This window comes from Micrasema longulum, unplaced genomic scaffold, assembly GCF_059751315.1.
Source record: "Micrasema longulum isolate JH-2025_06_02 unplaced genomic scaffold, ASM5975131v1 h1tg000086l, whole genome shotgun sequence".
Lineage (NCBI taxonomy): Eukaryota > Metazoa > Arthropoda > Insecta > Trichoptera > Brachycentridae > Micrasema > Micrasema longulum.
The window spans coordinates 1,167,795-1,195,165 of NW_028277292.1; the positions used below are offsets into that span (position 1 = coordinate 1,167,795).

The window sequence follows — 27,371 nt, forward strand, 5'->3', positions numbered from 1 at the left end:
AATATATTACGTTTACAACTTAGTCTCTATTTACTTTGTCTAACTTACAATTCTTACAAAAACACATATAAAGTTTCAATCCCATTGAACTTGTGTAAATGAAAAATAATTAAAATGAAAATTAGTTTGAAGAAGTATTTCAACACAAATTATTTAAAAATAAAATTATAAAAAAGTAAATTCAATAAATTATAATAAAAATAATAAACAAAATAATTAAAATATAAAATAATATTATAATGAATTCGGTATCATTCGATTTTATTTTTAAGTAGATCTCTTTTTCCATAGAGCTGTGTATGGTTTAGGACTTAGTGTAACTCCATCGTTGATTTCAAACATGGACGATTTTCCAGGAGGAATTTGTACAGAAAATGATTGAAAGATAGAAACGACAAATGCAAACATTGTCGATTTCGCCAGTATTTCGCCAACACATCTTCTTTTACCTGCAAACAGTGAGGTTAAAATAATTAATGTTAGGAAATACATATAAATAACAACTAATAATCTCCACCGGTCTCTCCGCTTAAAGACCAACTCAGAGTAATCTCTTCAGTCGTGCACATCATTTATCCGTCGTCACATCATGTCTAGTAAAACGGCCTTTCGGAATTTTATAATTACAGTTTAGCTTAGGATGAACTTCCGTAACAGCTTGTAACTATGAAATCAATTTGTTCTTATTATAATTATTATTTGGTTTTATTTATTTACGTTTTCCTTTGTTTGCACTTGTGAAAATTTTTAGATCGACAGCCCAAGAAAGATCCCACCCCTGATGAAAAGAGTCATCATACCGGCAGTGTTTAGGGTAGTATAGTGGTTGGGTAAGCATCCACTACCCTCCAGACTTATATTTAATGTAACTTTATATATTTTTCCTAACAGTGGTGCAACCAACGCAGTTTTCCATTATTGAAAGTTGTTTCTGAGATTTTTTCACTTGTGCATTTTATTGATGATTTTATGACGACGACACTAATACCCGTATGCAGAGACAAAACTTAAGGTGAGGAATGTACATTCTAATCTCATTTGCAAAGAATAACCTGAAGACAATAGGATGTACTTTCCTCACCTTAAGGTTTGTCTCTGTATACGGGTATAAGACTGAAAAAATAAAAATACCAAAAGGTATGCAAAAGGGTGATACAATTTCACCAAAGTTATTTACGTTAGCCCTAGAATATATATTTAAAACCTTCAACTGGGATAACAAGGGGCTGAAGATAGATGGCACATATCTGAGTCACCTTAGATTTGCTGACGACATAATAGTTATAAGTGAAAGCATTGATGAACGAAGTCTAATGATTAACGAATTGCACGAGGCTTCTAGTATAGTCGGTCTGAATATGAACATTACAAAAACAAAAATTATAAGTCCAGAAAACAAGATCATCACTGTTAACAATAAAAACCTCGAAATGGTAGATGAATATATATATATCTTGAACATAAGATAAAACTGGGCAAAGCAAACCAAACGGCGGAACTGCCAAGACGAATAGGAATGAGTTGAGCAGCTTTTGGAAAATTTAAGCACATACTTGATAAAAAAGAGATTCCGATTTGTCTGAAAGGGAAAATTTACGAATCATGTATGCCAGTGACAACATATGCATTAGAGACCATAGCCCTCACACAAATAAATGTAGAAAAGCTCAAATGCACACAGCGATCCATGGAAAGATCCATGCTTGGTATACGACTAAAAGATAAATTAAGAAAAGAAGAAATTAGGAACAGAATAAGAATAACGTAGCAGGACTGAAGTGGCAATGGGCAGGACATGTTGCGAGACAAGACCTTACAAGATGGACCCCTAAAATTTTAAGATGGAGACCTTGGTAGAATAAACGAGGCGTCGGAAGACCTCAAAAAAGATGGTCCGACCACATAGCTGCCGTAGAGGGTAAAAATTGGCTGCAAGTAGCAACCGACCGAGAAAAATGGAAAAATATGGAAGAGGCTTATATCCAGCAGTGGAGAACAGAAGGCTGAAGAAGAAGACGTTTTATTGAATCTGAATTTGAGTGTGTTCATTAAAAAAAAAACTGAAACTATGTTTACTTTCTTGAAATATATTTTTTTATAAAATACTGTAATTTGTATTATGGCGTAGTCATAATTTATTTTGATCCAATCTGTGTATTTTTAAAATTGAAATGATTTATGTAAATTTATCAGGTACCGCAAGAGATAATAATAAAAAATGTCAATGTAAAACTTATAATTCCTTAACAAATATATGCGTTATTCATTACAACATTCGATGCTTTTAATTCCCTTTACGTCTAGACTAAAACTGAAAACAATGAGTTCTCTGTCTCCGTACTTCAGACGAGTAGACGTTTCTTGCAAGTACATACATAAGCCAAACTAGGAATATTGTTAGTTCATAAATAATCAAATAAATTGGCATAAATATTTCAATGTCAGGGTAACTTGGAATGTACATTCCGACAAAAACATTGAACGAAGGACCATTGCACTTTTTTAAAGGAGTTAGATAGTTTTAACTAATTGATTTGTAAATTTGTCGTAAATGTGTGTATTATGGTAACTATTGATGATGATGATATTTGAAAATTCACACAGTGTGAATTTTCAAATATCATCATAATTTGTCTACCACTCATAATGATGCATAAGGAACTGCATCGGTACACCAATCGCAGTGTTTCTTGAGAAGTATCAAACATTAAAATCAATTAAAACCTTTTAATTGGATTCCAGTACTCACACGTGCACCAACGTGTTTTTTTATCGCATTATCTGTATATAATAAATTTGTTGATCTTGAAAACATGTGGAACTCTTGCCGATACCAATAAATAAAGAAAAATGTTATGTTATAAACCAAATTGTATTCAGCATGCATATGACTAACAAAGGATTTTCTCACCATTGCCAAAAGCCATGAACATAGGAGTGTTCTTGATTTGTCCATTTTCATCCAGAAATCGCTCGGGCCTGAAGGTGTCTGGGTCACCCCAATCGTGGCTTACGTGAATATCATGCAGGAGTGTTAGAACAACAGTATCCTGAAATAAAAATCGATAAATATTTATAAATAAAAGATTATAATCACGATTATCTCACAGGAATCGTAATATGTATAAATTAAAACGAGACGGCAAGATTTGCCGATAACTAAAATTTTCCTCACTTAATTTTTAGTTCATGTTTGAATAGAATTTTATTGGTAACAATCATAGATATATTAAATACCGTAACAATATAAAATACACGAGGATAATACCCGTATGCAGAGACAAAACTTAAGGTGAGGAAAGTACATTCTAATCTCAAATGCGGAGAATAACCCGATGATGAAGACAATAGAATGTACTTTCCTCACCTTAAGTTTTATCTTTGCATACGGGTTTAAAATGACGTTTAAACATTTTTTTCAGCATTTCAAATTTCTGTAGAATAATATTTGAAAAAATTATTACAGATATATTTCATATTTTCGATTTTTAAAATATTCAAAATAATTAAACAATCGCAGTCTGTATACATATTACTAGGCATCGTAGAATTAAGAGTAGTCCAGAAACCGCTTACGAGCATCAAACAGAAGGCGACTTAACCACTCATAAATGAGTAGTTTTACGTTTTGCCCCACTAGTTTCATTGTAGACGTTGCTCAGTACGCAACATCTGATTTGAATTCAATTATGCCGTGTTGTGTTCTTTTAAGGTGTTGAAATACTGCTAGGATCTTAAAGAAACAGGATGGATTACATTTCATGTGTAATTAGCAAATGAATGTGTAAGTAGCAAATACATTACTTAAAAGTTAAATTATTTGTCAGATTGTCGAAGAAATCAAAATGGACATTTCGTTAGTATTGCCAGGGTAGTAATTTTTTTTCCCCACTTTTCTCATCTAATGAGAGAATTTATGAAAATTGGACCTCGGATTAAACGATTCTGTGGTGCACATTTGACCGACATTATCTTTAAAACATAAAATATTATGTAACATGATATAAACATATCCGTTTTATGTAAAATAAAATTTGTTTTATATATTAAGTTCAAAGTTCATTAATTGAATTAATCTCATTAAATTACCCTTTATTTATCTACTCTGTTGTGTCAATCAATATTTCCGAGTGCACAATAAAATTGTAGAGAAATTAACAGATTGCTTTTTTACCTCACATTTTTGTTATGATTATATTTTTCCCATCGTGCCACATTACGCGGCGACATCACAAATGCGCGCGGCAAAAGTGGGGCATAGTGGGGGAATCTTTAGACTCAGTCCGATGTATTCAAATATGATTCTACACTCCTTCTGGACTATTCTAAATTCTATGCTAGGCATAATGTTTTTAATGTGTATTTTCACATTTACTATTTTTAAAACCCCGTTAAATTAAATAAGAAATATTAGAAGGTCTAGTCATGTTATGTCTCGTCTGGTTAGTGTAGTCATCATGCGCTTTTTCAGGTTAATTTTAAATTTGTGTCCAGTGTAATTGTTAAAGTGGTAAGGTAAGTCTTTGTGTTTAAGTTCATGGAGTAGTATTTTTTTACTATCCTAGGTTTGTCTACGTTTGTATACGATTTACTGTTAACCTTTGGGATAGTATAATTTCCAAGGGTCGTTTCTTTAGTGGCACGGTGAGCAACTCCTGTTGGGGCAATATTGGCAAGTCTTTGCACTTCTTGAATAGTAGCTACAACATATGGCAGTCTGAAATTTAAAAAAAAAGTGCGTATTATAGATAAACATTCACAAAACAGACGTTATGACTGTGATACATATTTTTAGTTTTTCACGATTTACAAATAAAAAGGTAACTAAAGTCTGTTCATTCTTACAAGAATTTCCAAATAAACAAACCAGCCGCGTGCTATCCGACGGAGAATAGCCTATTTCACACATATGAGCTTAATCTAAGCGGCTCGGTAAAATTATAGTGGATTGACATTTATTATATTCGTTGGTACCTATTTAAATTTGAAAATATGTATGTTTTCGTTTTTTTTACAAAACTCCATAGTAAATGGTTTTAATAAAAATATTGATAGAAATGCCTCGGTTAATATATTATTTATAAAAAAAACTATGGGCGTTCCTATAACTTAAACAAATATTTCAATTTTGGTGACCATTGTCAACGAATTGTAAATAACTCACTATTAGAAAATGGATATCAAGTTAGGGTAACACCTGCCGCGGGACCACAATCCGATTAAAATAATGATTAAAATAGTGTAACAAAAGATATTTTAATGATAATTTAATCAAAATCATTATTTAAATTTTGCGAGTGCTCTCAGGTAACAATCCTGCAAAAGGAAATCGACTGGAGATTAGTCAGTCTCATGGTGTACTGGTTCTTGTGTTTGCCAGGCATTAAATATGTAAATAATTGTAAAACAATAAATATCGATCCACCGTATTGTATTTTATCATGCCGTGTAGATTTTTGCCGTGGTGTGAAATGGGCCAATCATGCGATACTACGCAGTGGGCTCGTGGTTTGCACGTGCACAGCGGTCCAGTCTACATGAATGTAGGGTTGGGCTTTTTCAATTCAATCATATAATATCTACGGTACGTTAATTTCTACAGCGGTATATTAGTTGCACCCTTAAGAAAATCCTTAGAGTATATATAAATAATGTAGCGAGAGATAAAAAAAAATGTATATGTATATTAATAAACGTATTAGTTTAAGTAATTGATACACATATTATTTTTATTCTTTTCCATAACATTACATTATATTTGTTTCTTAATTATTTTTTTTATTTTATTATTTGTGTAAGTTACATATTTATTCTTAGCACATACATATATACTATATATTTATAAAATATTAAGTTCTTACATTTGATTAGGCACGTATTTATAATTAGGTAGTTTTAGTTTTTCTTTTGTTATTGTTATATTAGTATAAAACTATTTATTCTTTGCAACATAAAAAATCTCCACCTTAGAACAGGCCGAGCCATGTTAGATGGAGACCATCCTAACCAGAGAACGCTCCGTATTCATGTCCTAATTCACTTCTTTTTATATAGATTCCTTGGTATTAAACATGAATTCTTATTTATGCAATAAATTCATTAAATAAATAAACAGATATAATCTAACCGATAATTCTTACCCTCCAAAGCTAAGTATATTGATTTTCATTTTCTAGACCAGTACTTAGTTCACTAGTTCAAAATGGCCTTAACATTAAATTATTAGAAAGTGTTTTATTTATTACAAAAAAAATATGAGAAAATTTGATAAAACTTAATTGCATTTTATATGGAAGTTTGTAAAAGTTAAAAAAATAAACACTAAACACCTACCTGTTTTTATCAGTTAGACTTACAACCCCCTGGCCAATTACTTGATCGATTTCTTTCTGAATGTTTTTTTGAATATCCGGGTATATCATCATGTACAAAATAAAAAACGACATTGTATTGCTAGTTGTGTCCATTCCGGCTTGCAGTAAATCGAGGCATATCATGTACAGATCGGATTCTGTAAACCAATGAATATAATCATGAGTTAAAATTTCTTAAAGAATAATTATTTAGTAATTGGGCCTCCTGAAATGTAGAGGTAAAAATTATAAAGCTTACAAAATGTGTTGCTTACACAGCATAATAGAAATGAATTTTAAAAAATTGTATAGATTAAGATAACCTTAAAAAACGTTAAGTATTTTTAAACAAAAATATGAAAAACACTGAGTAATAATTGAGAGCTTTGTCAGGTATTATGGGCGACCCAAAAATGTCGACAAATACCAAAGGCAAAATATACGAGACAGCCGTTCTTCCAGCTATGCTTTACTGATTAAAATGCTGGACCATGAAGAAAAAGCACGAAGCTACTTTGTGGACCAATATTGAGAGGGACCTGAGGAAGGAGCAGCTGACCAGTAAGATGACACAAGACAAGGGTGGTATTCTGGATCTTCTCTACCCCCTAGAGAGTGTTTTTTTTTAATGTGACGTTACTTTGCTTCATATAATGGCCACACTGATGATTAAACGTCAAATGGTGTATTAAACTGCTTCAAAAACTGAAATAAAACTAACGCGGTTTAGTCAATTCAACCTAATTAAGTGTTTAGGGTAATGCATAAGGCCGCAATAATGTTTTAAATGAAAATAATCACGTTTGATTTCACATGTTCATTTTTTGACGTTTAATCATCGGTGTGGCTATATATGAAGCAAAAATTAGTCGCATGGAAAAAACAAATAAAGATTTATTCATTCCCAGGAAGACTCGGAGACTGCGTACCAGAAGGGCCGTTCCTAGATGAACCGGGAACAAGAAAGGAAGAAGAAGATTTTAAAACAAATCTTTTATGTATAGTTTTAGTAAAGAAATACATATTTAAATTAAAAACGATTAAAAATTTGCTGTTTGCAACTACATACATAGATACTAACCACTCGGGAACTCCGATTCCGCGTTTACATTATTTAGCCAATAAATTTACCAGTGATATAGAAATGTTTAATGCAATTATTTATTTAAATTATTTTTACATTTTAATATTTAATTGAAGGCAATAATAAACATTGTTTTTGTAATTATTTATCTGTTTTTAATGTGTATACAGCTTCGCATTTGTTTGATGTTATCTTAAACTCTTATTAAAATTTTAATATAAATTGAAAGGTTTAATTAACATTTATTTATTTTTTAAATGCGAATACTTTTTATTTTTTGCTTAAATATATTTTTTTCACTTTTACACTTGTACACGACTAAATACAATAATAATAAAGTTGAGTTTTTGTATTTATTTGCATTAGAGCATGCTTTTTTTATTTAGGACCTACACAACTTTTTAAAAGTACGTTTTTTAAAAATACTTATAACTATGATTGTATGTGCTTATGTTATTTTTGTAAATGCTTCTTAGTAAATAAATAAGTATAAAAATGTTCTATCAAATATGAAAGTCACGACTAAAACGGAAATGTTAAAATGATTAGAAAATACGTATTTGAAATTGTATTTACATATTTATTATATTAAAAAATATTTTAACAATCAATAATTTGAAAATAGATTATTACTCAATTGTACAATTTTTGTTACAATATGGTATTGTTGGATGGGGTGGTGCATGTGCCAATATATTATACCCTCTCAAAATAGTACAAAGATAAATTTAAAGTAATTTTAAAGGAACCCTCAACATTCAATACGAAAATTCTTTATAAATTGTTTAAAGTTCACACAGTAGACACTATTTATTATATAAATTTCATTATACAAATTTATAAAAAATAAAAGAATTTGAGATGAATATGTCACTCAGATACCAAAATAATATTAAAATCCTTAAATTCCACACAAGCCATGGACAAAATAGATTTGTCTTCAAAGGTGTAAAAAATTACAATAATCTCCCCAATGAACTAAAAACTATTAATACAAATATATCAATAAATAAATTCAAAATAAATTTAAAGAAATTTTTGAACAAGTGTAAGAACTGCTTCCAATTTTTATTAGTATGAATGTATTATTATTTTTTGTGTTTCCTTTTATATCCTATAAGTTTTTTTTTCTCTTTCACTTGTTTATTCAAAAGTATATAAATTCTAATAAATAAACAACTATAAAAGTGTAAGTCACTCTCCAAGCACAAGAGTAAGTTTCTTTTTTTGGTGAGTTGCAGTTATAACATTTACTAGATGTATAAAAGTAGATTTGTAAAGATTTAAAAAAACATGTACCATTTGTGAAGTATATTGATTGATAGTAAAAAAAATAAATTTAAACCATGGTAAAATTGTCACTGTCCCCTTTGTCAAATTGTAAATAACCAAGAACGTTCGAGTTTTAACATGCGTACTAATCCTACGTACCTGAAAATTTTGCCTCATTTCCACCTGTATTAACTTCATGTAGAATGGCGTCAATGAGGTCCCGTATTTCTCCATTATTTATTGTCATTTTATGCTCATCGATAACCTCCTAGACATATGAAAAACACATATTTAAAAATAATTATAGGCGGTATGTTTACACGGAGGAACAATCTGAATTGCACAATGTATCTACCATTTACATTTGAAGGGTACAGGATACAAAGGATGGATGTCAGATTTTATGTTTTTAAACTAATAATGGCATAAGACGGCAGTTCACATGTACTTTTTAAGATACCTTAACATGAAACTGTAAACATGAGATAAATGGTGGATGTCAGTTAAATACTGGAAATGAAGCAATAATTTAATAATTATTGAAAACCATTTTAGATGATCGTAAACAGTACACGCTATTCACATTAAGCAGGTTCCGTTATATTTACAAGTTTATTTTAGTTATATCTAAATTTGATGTAACAGAGAGGGAAAACATTTTTGAGAAGGGAATATGGAAGTCTAGGCATTTACAGGGCTTATGACCTGTCGTTGGCTGGTTTAAGCGGCCAATTTACACACTGTGCAACATCTACTATTCTGTCTTTATGTGTACATCCGCATTTTCTTAACTCTTCCATTTGTTGACTTTCGTAAAGTAAAAGAGCTGAAACCTTTATCATATGGGTGAGATACATCCGGCTTAACCAATTCACTCACTAGGTAACGCCTAAAAACAATTTTCCAATTTTTATGCTTCTTTTACCATGTTGTTAATTCAATAATGTTTTGAGTATGTCCAAATGCTTGCAGACTGGCTGGATTTCTTCCCTAGGGAATTATTAATATCTAAAGTTGTTGTAACAAAGAGGGAAAATATTTTTGAGTAGGGAATATGGAAGTCTAGGCATTTACAGGGCGTATGACCTGTCATTGACTGGTTTGAGTGGCCACTTTACATACTGTGTAACATTTCCTCAACTCTGCCATCTGTTGACTTTTGTGTTTTTTTTAATAACTCCCTAAGCAGGAAATCCAGTCAGTCTGCAAGCATTTGGACATACTCAAAATATCGTTAAGTTTATTTAAATGAAAACTTAAAAACATTATATCTTAAAACTGAATTTTTTGGTGTTCCTCTTTTATATTTAGTACCCTTCATTTCTGAGCAAATCTTTAATATAATAAATCTAACTGATAATAATGTCGATTGTTTTTTGTTTACCTGAAGAAACTCATTTAACTCTAAAAGGTTGCGTTTTATTTGCGTGTACCCACTAAGGTCCGGTGCAAAGAACCTTACAAAGGGTAGTTGGTTTAGCAAGCCTCCTGTCATGTCGAATATTCGGAAGCTCTCACAGATAGCTTCACAAATTCTGTTTAACTGGACGTGGTCTCGTGGGTATCTAATGTAAAATAATACAATTTATTTATTACTTCAAATTATTTTCCACTAGATGATGCAGGATGTTCAATGAACCAGTCTGACGATGTCGCTGTAGGTCACGAAGAAACCCGATCGTCGATGAAAAATTTATATCTAACAAAATTAACAGTGACTGACGAATTTCGACCGCAGTTTCGGTAAAAAATTCGCCGAAACTTTGGCTCAGCTGAAACCTGCGGTTGGGATGCGTCGGATTAGATTCGTCTGTACTCGGGTGAAAAATCAGCACTATTTAGGTATTAGATAGTCGTCCATTAAAATAATTAGTTATTGTGTTGCCATTGTCTAACATAAAAAAGATTCTGATTTTGTGATTTGTTGACTACAGCTAGAAGTTCTTTCATATTTATATTAATATAATTCCTTTGTGTTTAATAATTGAAGAACTATAACAAATAAGTTTTATGTGTAACATGACAACCTCAGAGTAATAATTCGCTTCCGTTTAAAGAAAAGCCTTTTAGCTCTATTGCATAGAAAGCGTTGCAAGCTTTTGGTTTGGTTTTTAGTTTAACAACAAACGTGTAACAGATGGTTTTGGTTTGCACTTACAATTCTCGTCTTGAGTACCTATGACCCGTTACACTGATTCAAACTGTAACTAACTTCGTGGTTGATAATAATTTCACGATTTTTGTCCGTATGGGCGACTCTATTAGCCGGTGGCGTATTATTACTCTTAAATAACAACGAACCAAAAAACGCCTAAAAAAACTATTACTATTACTCACAACTATTACTCATCAAATTTATGGCTTATATTGAATTGCGTATTTTAATTAACATTTATTTTAACGCACTCGTAAGGTTTAACAATAAAAACTCTTTTGGGCGTTTTGAGCTGACTTTGAAATTATTTTTTAATGTTTTGGTTTCAGCCGATACAATTCGGTTTCGCTTTCAATTTTGGCTAAAAATCTAATCTCGGTCGGTCACTCATAATTATGTTTATAAAAAAAATCCACATAATATTTAGCAAAACATTTAAAGAACTGGAAATCTAGCTTTGTCTAGATTACGACTTTTTTAATACTTAAAAAAAATATATCATGTAAAGATAGCGATGACAATATTATATTACTGGCTTAAATCCTTCAGGATAAATTACATATTTTCAGGACCATTTCCTTAAACGTCTTATTACCTGAATCAGTACATGTATTTTTTAAGGAGTTGTGTACAATAATTATAATTAGACTTTTCTTTGAGAAATCCGTCGACGACTAAACTCAGAACTTGTTCACAAAGTAAATAAGGTATTGTTGCTGAGATCAATCATTATATGTAACCTTTTTCCCGCAAGCATAGCCCATAAGACATTGAGAACTGAGATGTCGAATACTCTATCCATGTTGACAGGAGCATCCACAGTACTTCCAATCCACTCCAATAGAGTTTCCGCTTCCTTATTTACCAAGGTCTCCATCTTAGACCTTCCAAGGCCAAAGTCTCGAAGATGGGTAATGCAAAAACGTTTCTGATCAGCCCAAGTGCTCCCTTCGTTAAATACCAAACCTATAAATAGTAAAAAATCGTGCAATATTAATATTTATTAACATGTTGGATAATCGCGTGCAGTCGCTCAAAAAAAATTAGCAAATATTTGTTAATATAGGTAGTCAAAACTAGAATACTATAACGTGTAATTATTTTCAGTAGTCTATCAAAATACCAATTATGTTCACTTCTGACATATTTTCCTACAAGCAACCATTTAAAAAATCGAGTGTATCATATCAAAATATGTCAGATAAACCGTAAATACTATAAAGTTAAATCAGTAACTTTAATTTATGTAATGCCTTTAAAATAACATATATATATGGACAGATATTCCTCGAATGAATGAATACATAAAACATTTTTTCAAATCGTGAGCATGATCTTAGGTCTGATAACCATAAGTAAAAATAAACTAAGGCTACGATTTCGCAAAAAGACAAAGTCGCATAATTCTATAATATATTAAAGAGCTGAAAACCTATGCCAATACAAAAAACCAAAGAAAAATTTAATTATCATTTTATTCAAATCTATGTTTAAGAAAATGTATGTGAATTAAAATGAATAACAGGAAAACATGTCACAAGAACTAATTACAATGAGTAATCGCGATAACTTAGTAATAAACTACATGTATTGTTTTGGATGTGCTGAAGTATAACAGGAAGCCCTGGTTTAAACCCCGGTTACGTTAGCTAAGTGCTGGATCCTCAATAAAGACAAGGGTTTGCTTTCGGGTCTGGCCTTAGCGATACCGGAGCAATATAGAGCAAAATTCAGAAATTCGCTGTTTGTGTAAAACATTTTGTAAAAATGTTTCGGTTCAAACAAGGGCCGCTATCAAGCTCATCATATTGTATGCGCAAAGATTAAAGTTCAAGTTTAATAAAGCACTTGAACTGTGATATTTTTTAGTTTTTTTTAAGATTATTTTTTCCCTTTCTTTTTGTTAAAAGTTATTTATATTTTGTAATTTTTGGTTTGTATAATATTTTATCAATTCAAGTTTTTTTATTTATTTCTGTAATTGTGAGTTTTTTTCCTTGTATCTCATGTTGATGTGTGAAATACAATATTATGCACAAAAAATATATGTAAAGAGTACTTGTAACGTGAACTTTGGAAAAAATAAAATATCTGAAAAGTGAACCTCGCCTGATCGTTTAACTTTATTTAACCTTAAACAGTGTTATGATATCATAAACCCACACGGACTCACACTTGATCTCGTCATCAGCAACTTTTATGTTTCAATCGAACCGTTAAATTTTCATCTTTCTCATAAACATTCCTTCACCTAATAAAACCCAAATCAACACAAAAAATCAACGAAGTTATCGAAAATTCTGATTGGTTACCTCTAATAAACGCCTATAATGTAAATAAATTTCTTCCGAGGATATCATAGAAAATCTGTCTCAATGAAAATAATACTTACTGGATAATTTCCTGATTCTACTCCCCTAAAAACATCAAATAAGAAGAGTTTAAGATTCAAACATAGGTAATGGAAATATTCCCGTGCTCCATTAGATCAGTGGCTCCACAACCCCTGATCGCGGATTGGTACCGGTCAGTGGATAGAATGGTACCGGGCCGCTCAAGGCCTGCTTAAAAATCAAAATTACGAAGAAAATCAACTTCTGGAGATTGCAAATGTCAGCGCCCTTAAAACTGCGCTCAAGAAAAGAATACTGCCAGTGTTCTGGATTAAAGTTATTTTGGCACACATTGAGATGGCCACCACAGCACTTAAATCCCTATGGCCATTTCAAAAATGCTATTTGTGTAATACAGGGTTTTTGCAGTGACAGCAAACAAAACAAAACAACGGAATAATCTGGAAACTGGTCATAAGCAACACACTTTTGGTGTCATTGTCTCCTGTTACCCCCAGATAAAACCGGCTTGTTGCAAAGAAACAAGCTCAGAGGCATAAAGATTGGTTGGTTGGAAGAAATTGCCATTTGACAATAAGGCTGCTAATATAAAATTAGCATTATGTACAAAAAGAAAAATAAATAAATAAAAATGTATTTCTTGAAAAATGTGTTCATAAAAACGTGTTTGATTAATATTTTTTTAACATAAAAGTCTGGTAGAAGTGGCAAAGATTCACACATACTTCTTAGTCTTCTACTCACGAAGTAGAGATTAATCGGCCCCATGGTGTACTGTTTCGTGCGATAATGGGCTAAATAATAAAAAATAAACAATTATACGATAAAAGTTAATCCACCCAATGTGTTTTTTTTATCAGGACGGGTGAATTTTTGCTGTGGTATGAAAACGGCCGAACTCAATAACAGTATAAGATAACACCGGAATAGCGTTTCTTTTCTCGGACTATTTCGGACTGGTGTTTCAAATCCAATTGCAACTCATTTGCATAGGATATGTTAGCTGATTAGCTTGTAAGTCAACCGGAGAAGTCGGGAAATTAGATTGAGGGAGACAGACAAATTGACTGTATATACTTCGGTTGCTCTGACGGCGATAGACGGATATCTTTTGTAAACAAAGATTTCTTTTAAATAAATTAATTTACCGTTCATTAAAGCACGAAAAAGGCAGGCACCTAATCAAAACCATCTCAGAGAGGCGAGCCCGATGGATTGGCCACATTATGAGCCACGAGGGTCTCCTGCACGACATCATAGAGGGAATGGCTGAGGGGACAAATTATAGAGGACGCCCCCGACGTGAATATTTGGAGCAAATGTACGAAGATTTTAACTGCGCCTCTTATGGCGAGTTGAAGAGGGCTGCAGAAAATAGAGTGCAATGGAGGACGAGATGCCGGACTTTGCTGCAAACCAATCCCCAGGATTGAGACTGCAAAGAAGAAAGCTAAAAAAAATGTTTTTGCAATGTGCAAATCTAAAAAGAGGGCACAAGACTTTTAAAACGGATCCGAGCAAGTGGGTGGGGGCTTTCAATGACAAAAAAAATCGCATCTTAAAGTAATTATTAGCTCTCGCTTAAAAAAAGCCCATTAGCTCGATTGCATAGAACAAAGGCGTTCCAAATTTGTGGTTTGATTTTTAGTTTAACAACAAATGTGTAACGGACGGTTTCGTCTTGCCCTTGTAATTCTCGACCTGAGTATCTACGGCCCGTTGTATTGGTGTAATCTGTAGCTAACTTTGTAGTTGATTATCATCGAATAATTTTTGTCCTTCTGAGCGATTCGTTCAGCCACTAGTTCACTAAGAGTTCCAAACCACCACAATTTTGTTCGCAAAAGATCATCAGTTTCGAATCTCGCAGTATTCACTGACTTCTTACATAAAAATACGTATAAAAGACAGAAAATTGACACCATCTACACCGATTACTGAAAAGCGTTTGACCGCGCCAATCACGGTATCCTGCTAAATAAACTCTTTATGTTAGGAATACACGGTGATTTAAACAGATAGATAAAATCATACATAAATTTAGTAACCGCAACCAAATCGCTTTTGTAAAAGGTATTCAGTATAACCCTGTTGAGGTAATCTCAGGGGTGCCACAAGGATCCCATCTAGGTTCTTTAGTGTTTAAATATTATATTCATGATATTTCCAAATGTTTTCTCCACTGTAAATTTGGTTTATATGAATTGCTCAATTAACTGCGTTTCCAATTGCCATGCCATGCAAAACAATTTAAATCGCTTCTCAACATACTGCCAAGGTGCCAAGTGAATTACCTAACCTTAAATGTTCTGAAATGCCTTAAAATATCAGTTACCAGGAACAAAGGACCTATAAATTTCAGGGACAATTTTGATAGCTGACATTAATATTCAAAGCAAAAACAGCTGCAGTGATTTAAATGTTATCTAAGACACAAAACTTATTTGTAAATATTTTAATGTAGGCCATTTTATCTAACTAACAAGCGTATGTAAACCATTCAAAAATCCAAGCACTGCTGTGGTATTGTACTACATCTCAGTAGTCAGAACGTCAAAAGTCACTCAGAATACGCCTGTTATATTTGGAATCCTAAATACAATATTTATTTATATCAACTTAATAGATAAAATACAAAATAAATTCCTTAAGTACATGCAATATAAATTCCCTATATTCAGCAATTTAAACTGACCTTACCCCAGAAATTGCGGATCAGTTATCAATATTATTATTATTTCAATCAGAATCTCGTTCGGCGCTTATGTTTTACACGAATAATGCAAAAGGTTTTTTTTTTGTATGATTGCTTCCAGTATTATCTTTTATTTGGTGATCTAGCTTACGCGCCGATTTGCCCCTCGTAACCTCAAACTTTTTTTTTTAAGCCAATCAACCAGCAGACGAAAATCCCGATGGATTGATATTAATGATACACTTATAATAATGAACTTAACTCAAATAATCTAAGAAACTATTCAGTCATCTTTAAGCCAGGAATGTAAACAGCGCTTGCTTCTTGAATGCTCGCCTTTGCCGTAGAAACACATCGACAGTAGATACTGTTTAGTGAGATTTTGTTAACTGTTCTGAGGATCGTTGGTAGAGGCGAGAAGAATCCGACGTTGGTTCTAAAATATCCCACAGCGAAGACAGCGTTAGTACGCAAATTACGGTGAGGTACTTATACCTAGGTTAATCTGAGCAAGGTTATCACGGGAATCTATATAGGTTAGAGAGTATTCTGTGCAAGAATTTTAAACCTTGAATTCTGAACTGAAAATGCGAAAGTATTCTAGACAAACGGATAAACGGAGTTCTGCTGTGTTTTTTAAATTGAAATTGAAAAAAATAAATCAAATTTTAAAAACATAGCGGCTGCAATAGTTTCTAGGTCCTTCTCGGCATCTGAGCCAAGTATTTTTTGTGCGCTTTTCACGTACACACCAGAGATTAAACACATCCGCACATAGGCCCGTATCGAAAGACACAGAACGACACACGAACGTGTGGGCATTGTGACGATCACCAGCATGCTGCAGCATACCGGTGAACGTATTGCCCAACGTGTAGAGTAAATATGAGAATATGTAATATTTTTACCTTTTCAACGACTCAGAGCTCTCCGCTACAAACGGAAGCTGAATCTCATTAAAATTAATAATAATTAGCCATTTTTACATTTTCATTACTCTCATAACTCGTCACATTTCATACACTTTATTCCACATACAACACTCCAAACACCGCACTCCAAACTCACAAAACAATAACAGCACCAACAAAAATAATATCAACAATATTTTGAGTTTGTCTAAATTTTTGTAGACATGGACTGGATTCAACTCCCTAGGGAGCTGTTGACATTAACATATTACAACAGTGATAAAGAACATTTAAGAGAAGGTAATATAGAAGTCTAGGCATCTACAGGGCGTATAACCTGTAATTGACTGGTTAAAGTGACCACTTTACACACTGTGTAATATTCACCATTCTGCTCATATATGAACATCTATATTCCTTCATATATTGTTGATAAATCAACCTGGTCCATGAAGAAGTACAGAAATTAAAAAATAAAATTTTCAGACGTTGCCAAGTATGTATGTGAAATAATTCAATTAGGTGAATCTCACCCGCATAAATAGAGGTTTCAGCTCTTAAACTTCATTAACATCAACATATGAATGAATTGAAGGAATATAGGTGTTCAAATTTTACAACATCATTATACTTACAGAGGAATATTTTTCTTTAATGAAATGAACAAAGATCATAAAAAGTATAGTCAGGAATACAATATATTTAAGAAAGAAGTGAAAAGTTACATTTTAATTCTTCTTTATGTAACACTGATTAAAAACATCGTTTACATTTTTTTTGTAATTTTTGTATGTTATCCTAACAATATTATAAATTAAAATAAAATAAACTATTGTAAGACGTCACTCCCCATTATGTACCTACACAAGAAGTATTTATTTCTTTTACGTAATGGGAAACGTTAATGTAAATATATGTATTTAATTAATGTAAAAAATTGTATTTAGTTGTAATATTGTATTTTTATTTGTTATAAATAAAAATATTTTTTAAATTACGAGTAGAATGGGGAATGTTACATAGTGTGTAAAGTGGCTTTTTTATTTATTTATTTATTTATTTAACTTTTTGTACATAATGATTATTTGTACATTGGCGGGCTTATTGCCAAATGGCAATTTCTTCCAACCAACCAATAAGCTTTTTAAACCAGCCAATGACAGGTAATAAGCCCTATAGCTGCCTAGTCTTCTGTATTATCTTCTTAATGTTTTTCATCTCTGTTGTAATATGTTGACAAATGATATCATCTATAATATGGATACCTTTTTCATTGCATCTTGTCCTTGTTAGAAATTAGTATCGTATTGTACGTAATGTTATGTTATAACCAACATAGAACTGCGTGTAACAATAACTAATAATAAATAAATACATTTTATTTTGTCTTCGCCCTTAGCGTTCTCCCGTTCTTCGCCTCCGCCCTGCCCGCCGAATGCCTACTCCCCGCACCGCTTGGGCCGGGTGAAAAGTCCTTTTCAGGGATATCGAGGCTGACTTGTGGTCGGCGCAGTCTGCTCCTACCTTCCGGCCTTGCTTTGGCTCTGCTTGGGAGGGCGCCCCTGCTCGAGAGGAGGCAAGCCTGACTGCGGTAGACGGCCGGTGACGAACCAGGGCACACTCGTGGCAACGCGTACGTTACATGTATAAAATGAAAGTTAAAACTCACGCTATCCCGACTGATTATTTGCATGTACCTACAACATATCGATAATTTGTCCAGTGATACATCATTATTTATTGTTTATTGAAAGTTTCACATTTTTAAGCGTTGTGATTATGAGAAAAATAATACTATTGTATATTTTATTATATAATATTTTATGTATAAAATAAACATCTCGTGTCTTTTCGACTTCCTAAACACAAATGAAATCATTGGTAAATTACTAGGTGCCTTACGCATATTTCAGCAATAAGATTCAAACGACATATCAGCATCGCTTCAAATTTATTCGAAGTAATAAATATTTTTATGCTATTAATGAATACAAATTATCTTGTAGCTAAAAGTATTTTGAAATAATAGAAAATGCGTACATTTTATTGAGTAATATTGTTAATTTTCTGTATCGAAAACTATTTTTATTAAAGCTCGCAATTTGGTGATTTGATGGTCTAGAATAGAACAAATAATGCAAACGGACATCAAAATAAATATAATTCTTAGATCGAATGATTTCCACTACTCCGAAGATAGGTACGGTAGATGAAGAAATTACGTATTGCTCATAATTAGAGGAAAAGAAACAAGTTTTTCTTATGTTCATAGCTTATAAACACCGATTTATTTTTCGATTAGGTACAGTTAATATATCTGTGGGTACAATAGATAAATTTATTTGCAATTAAAACATCATAAAAGTTATGAATAGATAAAATACGAAGGTAGGCTGAAAAGTAATGCACACATGTTTGTAGACCACAAACAAAAACAAATATTAAGATCGGTCGTAAAATACATTAAAGTACAATTCTTAAACTTCGAAATCATATAATTGTTTTTCAAAATAGTCACCGTTAAGACTAACAGGTTTCTCCCAGCGTGATATAAGTTTTTTTATTTCCGTCACTGAAAAATTCTTCAGTCTTTTCTCGAATCCAGGAATTGATACCTGCCTTCTCTCACTCTTGAGAGCTATTACCCTCGAGGTCTCTCTTGAGTAGAGGAAACAAATAAAATCGCAAGGCGCAAGATCGGAGGAGTAAGGAGTGAGGAGGGTGTGGAATCTGTTTAAAGCCTTGTTTACACGAGGACAATACAATGGATATGACAATATTATCATGTCCCGGCTCCGTGGACAGCCTCGACCGCGCAGAACATAAACGCTGGGACAATACGAAAATTCGGCCACAGTTCACACGTCACCGCTACGAAAATAAATACACGACGGCGCGGCTATTGTTGCGAGCAAGTTCGCGAAAAATATGATTTCTGATGATGAAAATATGAAATATGGTTATTGACCAAGATGTATTTGGAATCGTTGGAAGATGAACTAGATAATAATAAGAAAAAACTATGGATTAGGAATTGGATGGCGCGTAGATATCTAAAAATGATTGACTCATTTATACATAAAATTTTAATAAAACTTGAAATAGTGTTTTAATTATATATTGAGTCTTAAAAACGGTGATCGAAAGCAGTTGAACGTTCCGACCAATAATAAATAAATAAGTCGGCCGATTTATAAATAGTTTTATTTATTATTTTGGCTTTTTAATCCATGTTTCATATTTATGATATCATACGAGTATTTTAAATGCGTACACCAAAATATTTAATTAACTATTTACCATTAATCAGCACCGAGATTAAACTACATTTACCCGAGTTCACTGGAATTGCTACCGCAGCATAAACGTTCGCCATTGTCATATATTTTTTTTATTTTATATTGTATCTCAGTAAACGAACCAAGAAAACAAATATGAATTTCACACAGCTGTAAAAATTCACACGGCACATTTAAAGTTTTCAACTTTTTTATTTATTTAAATGTATTTATTTAATGCCAGGCAAACGCAATAAGGTGACTAATCCGCACATGATTTACTTTTGCTTGATTTCTCTTTAAGAGTAGCCCCTGAATAAATTTTAAATAAATACAAAATAATATAATAAATGTCAAACCACCTTAGTGCCGTGTGGATTTAGACAATTCGTGCAAATTGGGACTACGTGTTCAATAAACACACACTATTGCCTCAACTAGAATTAAGTAACCTAAACCTATTTATATAATATGTCGTAATAAAGATGTACGTGCCATATGATTTATTGTGTTTCTTTTTAATCGCACGTAATTAATGAATGAATCCATTTTTATTAAACCATGGTTTTTTTGGCTTATATATGGCATCTGAATTAGACCCCGACCTCGAGATCATGAATCTTTTTCATCATGATCATGAAGCAGAGTCATGGATCTTTTTAACTTCAGTCAGGTAAGTTGACCGCAGACTTTAAATTTTCAATTTTTATTCTTTAACAGAGAAACCTAGGATTCCCACTGTGGCTATAATTGCCTCCAATGCATTTTTTAAAAATTGTTTGTTCCTATAAATTGGGCAATCAATGCGCCGCGCCATAAACAGCCGTGTTCGCTATAAAGAGAAATTAACTTTATAATTACCTCCAATTTCAAAAAAATGTAAAATGTAAATGTACTTAAACATATTTAAAAAATAATAAAAAATAAAAAATAAAAAACTTCCAAGTGACACAATCTCACGTCGAGAAAATCGCTGTCGTCACAAGGTCCTGTCTCCTGTCCGTGCGTGTCCATACGGGGACAATACGATGCGGCCGTTGGCCAGTGTTGGGATGCCGAAAAAATAAATATCCCAACTTGGCCAGTTTTCAATTATGTTTTTAAATTTCTGAAAGCTGATATTATTGAAACATCTAAAACAGATAAATAATAAGTAAAAATTATTCAAACAGATAAATAATAAGTAAAAAAGCTTATTCATAATTTCTCGTAACGGTAACGTGAGACGAGGATGACCAAGGAAGACGAGGCGTGATCAGATACGCCAAAATCTTAAGCCTGGTCATGTCAAAATCAGGCAGAACTGAAAGGTATGTATGACAAGATGTATGAATGTGGAAGAAGCTAGGAATATTTGCCAGGATAGATGTGTGTGGCGGTCCATTCTCTCTGCCCACCGCTACGAGGAAATGGCGTGATTATGGTAGTAGTAGTAGTAGCATAAAGTCTCGTGATACATAAAATTTGAGGTACACATGTATTAATATTTTTTTATTTATCTTGCTGTATATGTATCCCAGTGAATAATTATTCAGGACTTTCGGAACTCGGGGCAGCAAAAAAATACATTCTTATTCAATAGCATGTATACATAATATTAATAAAACGACAAAGGTATATACGGTGTTTAAGGAAAACAAAATTAAGAATTATGAATTAAAGAAGTAAGAGTAAACAAAAAAATATTGCTAGGATCATCTTTGGAATTCTTACAAAAAATAACATTTTATAAATTTGCATTTGCATTCGTTTAAGTAAGTATAATAGTAATAATAAAAAAAAATAAGTTTATTGAAAATTTAACATTAATTAATAAAATAATTAACAAAACAATTTGAATGAAAATTCAAAATAAAAGCATAATTTTATGTTAAAACAACAAAATGTTTTGCTTTTTTTTCATATATTATACTCTGATTATGCTTATTTTAGTAAATAAGCATAATCAGAGTATAATATATGAAAAAAAGTTTTATGCTTATTTTAGTAAATAAGCATAATCAGAGTATAATATATGAAAAAAACCTTAACCTATTTTATATTCATAGTAAGTACTGCTAGATATTACGTTTTTTGTGTGTGAAATTCTTTCTAATGTCCTCGTTGATAAACAAAAATGTATTATTCCGTTGCTCGTTCCACAGATTTCTAAGCTTTTTCCGAAAAACTCCCGCTGGCGGCCGCGCGCGGTGGTGGGGGTAATAATTGTTCCGCCAAAACAGCTTGTCTGTATATCTCGGTGGCGATGTCCCGAGACATGATTTTGTCCTACAATTGCTCTCTACACGTGGACAATGGTTGAGTCCTGCGCGCGGTGGTGGGGGTAATCATTGTTCCGCGGAGGATAATTTGCTCCCGGCCTGCCCGTCTATCTCGGAGGCGATGTCCGGAGACAAAGTCTTGTCCTGCAAATTGCTAATTACACGTGGACAATGGTCGAGTCTTGGGACAAAATAAATATTGTATTGTCCACGTGTAAACAAGGCTTAAACCTCAGGTTTCGCAGAGCATTTTCAGTTGCGCGCGAGGTGTGTGAACGAGCGACGTCATGTTGCAGGATTATGGTGCCAGACGGCCTCTAATACGACAAACTCGACATCGGAGATGTTTTAGAGTATGTATGTATGTATGTATGTACCGAGAAGAATTTACCGTTTCCGATTTTGTGATGTTTATTGTCTGTGGCAGAGTTTGGACGTGTTTCATCCACATTTTTTTAGACTCGCAACCGTGAAATTTTACTGCCCATCGATATACAGTAGATCTATCAACAGCACCGTCACTATAAACAGCCTTTAAACGACGATGAATCACTGAACCACTTTTTCTGAAGGTAAAAATTCAATAACAGCAGACTGTGTGTTGACATGGCACTAGAACATATTTTCATACGTTCGCTTCTCAAAATACACTGAGTGAACGCAACGCCTTCAAACTTACGCATGCATATAGAGGGGGAATGTTACTTCCACATGACACCTGGCGCGCTTCTAAAGGTTATTTCGTTCGCGTTCTATAAGCATGTGTGCATTAGTTTTCAGTGTCCCCTCGTACATGCCGGATTTCACGACAAAATTACTTCGCTACGTACATTTGTATCTAGGAATATCTACGCAGAAGAAAGAATATATATGTACATACATGAATGCAGATTTTAAAAATATCTACGTATAAAAAGACGTTCACACCATATTTACTAGGTAATATTTTTTAAACAATGAAAACTATTTGCGCCTTTATGGTTAAGTAACACAAGTGTTTCAATTTATTATGGAGCCATTTTTAATTAGTCGTAAACATTTTTTAATGCGCTAATAAATTACAATCAATTTGTGGAGAGGGTGGTTCGAACCTCAGACCGTTAATCTGTAAGTCCACGACACCACCACGGGACCAGAATACTTAAAGTTAATATTTATATTCAGCGGATATTTGATACATAATCATCAAATCGGCCAATTTCTTTTATGGGAAAACGTTACTTGTTTACATATTGTAAATATAACCTTTTATTTTTATAGTACATACCATATAATAATAACTTCAATTTAATCAACGAACTAAAATATTTAAAAGGATATTTTCAATAATTAATTATTATTTTAAATGAAGCCGTTTTTTTTACGTGTATTTACTAACACTGTTGAAAACTAAAATAAAACAAGAAAATACAGATGGACATTCCATCTGACTACTAATCTTATCGAATCTTAAGCAAATTATCTTGCACGAAATATCGTAAAATATTTAAAAATGACTTCATTTCATAAAACAAGTAACCACTATGCACTGTTCTCTTCAGCAATGCCGACCTTTAATCTCTCTATCTTCATATACTAAATGATTCTTTGTATTTTTAAAAAGAAAAATGTAATTTATAAAATTAGTTTTTTATTTTGTTTAAAATATATTATTTACGTAATATTTTATGACAAGTAATAAAATAATTTAAGTGTGTTATTTGTTTGTAATTTTTTACTTATTTAATAGAAATAGTTTGATTACCTACAGATATTCTTGTAAAAAAACATTTAAGCTAGTGAAAAGTATGGGTAGAATTTCATTGTAATCTATTATAGAAATAAAAAACGAGTGATACTGAAATGCACAAATTTGGAGTGAGCAATGACCTGTTTCATTGCTTTTGCGATATCTTCGAGACCAGACCAGTATTTTGTTTCTGTGATAAATATTTTTATTTAACATGGTAAAAAAGTTCTGCCAGTACAAAATATAACGCAATGCTCGCAAAATGTAACTAGAATAATAAATTATGTTATATTGTCATTTATTATAGCTATTTTAAAACATACATAGATTACAAACGTAGAACGATAACGAGGAAGTTCAGCGGTTTAAAAAAAACCAATTTGTTTATAGACTATCAAAGTGAGGAAAAAAAATATGTATCGTAATAATATCTTGCAACATGACATGTGACGTTTTTTTCCCCATCTTCTCGATGAGTTTCGCCGATTCGTCAGTCGACTTACCGTAAACCGGAAATCTATCTCAACTCTCTTATCATCGGTTGAGTCGGAAGAAGTAGTGACTTAATGCAAAGTAGTTTGTTTTTATTATTTTTTTCACACCTACGTTTTCAAGAAACTTTGCCGTACAATTTAATGCTGTAATTTTTACCGCGCGGAAGAAAACATTTTTTGCATCTAATTTATCGTAGGGCTGAACTTCCTCATTGCTGTAATCGCTAAGTGAATGGAAATGCCACATTGGTCAACAACTTAAATCTCTAATTCTCGATTTTATAGAATTATTCAGAAGGTTCTTACAAATTTTTCGCATCGGATTCAAATATAAATACTACTAACGATTATATCAAAATATAAGTTGTCTCCTTTTGCATTTTATACTTCGAGGGATCTAAGTTGTTTAAAAGAATTTAATGAATTTCAGTAATGGATCTAATAACGGTAATTATATCGTCCAATTATTGTATTTGTAACCTTTTGTTTTTTATCATCATCATAATTATTCTCTTTCCGCGCACAATGGCGTACTCCATCGGTACGTATACCAATCGCCGCGTGTCTTGATGCTTTTCGTTACGCAATATTCAGGTGACAATCCAGGAACTATGAATTATTCTAGTCTAAAAACACCTTTTCAAATAAACATTGCATTTAAACCATGACGGGAATCACATGTAAGGCCCCTTGCATGGTAGGCAAACTTGCTGACAATTATTACTGCACCAGCGGTGTTTTATACAGGACCATATTAAACAATGACGTGTTATAATGTAATCGCATATTTTTGCCGTTGTGATCCTTCGACTTCATTTACAAATTAGTTCAGCAAATTAGTTTTACTGAGGAAGTCCAGTAAAAAAAATATACGTTTTTAATAGACCATAAAATTAACTAAAAAATATATTTTCATTTTTATACATTGTATTATGTGATTTTTTAAAGTTTTTTAATTTTGAAATTTCACCACATGTGACGTCATGACTTCAAGTCGGTGTAAATAGAACCCCGTACCCTTCAAAACACGCTATACGTCGAAAAACACCTCTACTCCGAAACCGAAAATCTATCTCAAGGCTATTATTGATTGGTTATTGCTAACACGTGTTCTCGAAAACCTGTGAAGTTTCAAAACAGTTCACTTTTGTTAAATCTATTTGCATACATTTTTTCATTTATTTTCGAGAGACTAAATTAACAATTAAATAATAATGCTGTTCAATGCTCTAATTTTTACCGCGTGTAAGAAAACATTTTTTATATCCGATTTCCCAAAGCACTGAACTTCCTCGTTGAGATAAGTTTGTATACAAATGGATCACACTAGCCGAAATGAGCTAATACATGTAAAAAAAATGCACCTTTTTAAGACGTTTATTATTACGTTTGATTATTAGGGATAAAACAATAATAGTTTCCTTTTCAAAACTTGAGAATAGAGTCAAACACAATATTTGTTCAGTGTTCTGGCTTTATTTTACGCACATAATAGTATTTTTATATTTAGCCTGTACACGGAGTAACCAATAATTAGCATAAATAATGAGATAATTTATATGATATGCTTACCCATGAAATTGCCATTTTGTACCTACAGAGGAATCAAGAAAAAAATATTGTATGCAAATTGATCGAATTACTGTCCCATATTATACATAGATTTTCGTCACTTTAATGGTAGTTGATTAATGCCTTTGCTGTAATTATCCTGTGGGCTAATTTAACATGATACAGTGATATTGATATATTTTGTGATATTTATCCAAAACACAAATAATTCATTCAACAACATATTAAAATCAAACCTATAAAAAAAATATTTGAAAAAAATTATATTGGTTTAATTTTTTAGGTATGTTTTTGTTCTTGTTTACACTTTTCAAAACTTTCTCTACACTTTTCTTTTTTTGTCAGCAAATGCATTTTTGTTGAGCATACAAAGCATTTTATTTTTTTTTTCTTTTAGTTTCAAATTGTTTAAGTAAAGTTTTCAAAGAACACATTGTTAGAAAGTATTTACCAATTTTTGAAAAAAATATTTTGTAAGAGTTTATACATATTTTCCAATGCCTGTCTACCAAATAAACATGCCTTAAAAAATAAATTAAAGGCACTCACCTCCGCGACCTCCTTTGGCCCTCATCCTATAAAAAAATCCGTCGGGGCGTCCCTGGAGGTCCGGATTGGTACCCACGAGGCGCGCAAGGGTCGGACAAGAGACCAGGACTACAGTGACCTTCCCAAGGCGTAGGCCTACCACGTGACCATACCGCTGGGCCAAGGCTGCCCAAGTCAAGTGGTGGAATTTCTGCACTCGCTTTTCCTCGCGTACGTACAAAAGATGGCCTATTATTGGCCAATTGAACGGACCTGAATGAAATACATAATTATTAAAATATTTTAAATGTGTCCAAATATTTGTTGACTAACTAAATTTCACCCCAGGTTATCAGGACTAATAAATATCGCAGCAAAGGTGGAGAAAGAAAATGAGAAAAAAGTTTAGACAATGAATAAAATACCTTTCGTCTTTAGTTTTATTCCTTTAAACCTTCGTAAACTCCCGAGACTTATCTCAATGGTTTGAATATAGGTACTCAGTAAAAACCCAGTACGGTTCGATTATGCTCAAAATACTCGTATTGTTGAAATGTAAATAAATACTTATCTGTTATTAATTTTATTTCCCTCCTATTTCAATGTGTATTTTTCTTTGTAATTAATTCAATAGTTCGAGAGCAAAATAAAACACATTAATACTTTTGGCTACATTATTTAATAA

General features: G+C 32.4%; 1 protein-coding gene across 1 annotated transcript; it reads right to left on the reverse strand.

Annotated features, from left to right (window-relative positions):
- LOC148284834 (methyl farnesoate epoxidase-like) lies at window positions 1-26,959 on the reverse strand (the record flags this gene model as incomplete). Its single annotated transcript, XM_088234155.1, has 8 exons — window positions 1-449; window positions 2,912-3,050; window positions 4,600-4,717; window positions 6,334-6,511; window positions 8,869-8,977; window positions 10,094-10,274; window positions 11,605-11,830; window positions 26,708-26,959. Coding segments are annotated over 8 exons (1,385 nt in total), but the record flags the coding sequence as incomplete, so codon positions are not given.
- Window positions 26,960-27,371: the final 412 nt, after the last annotated feature.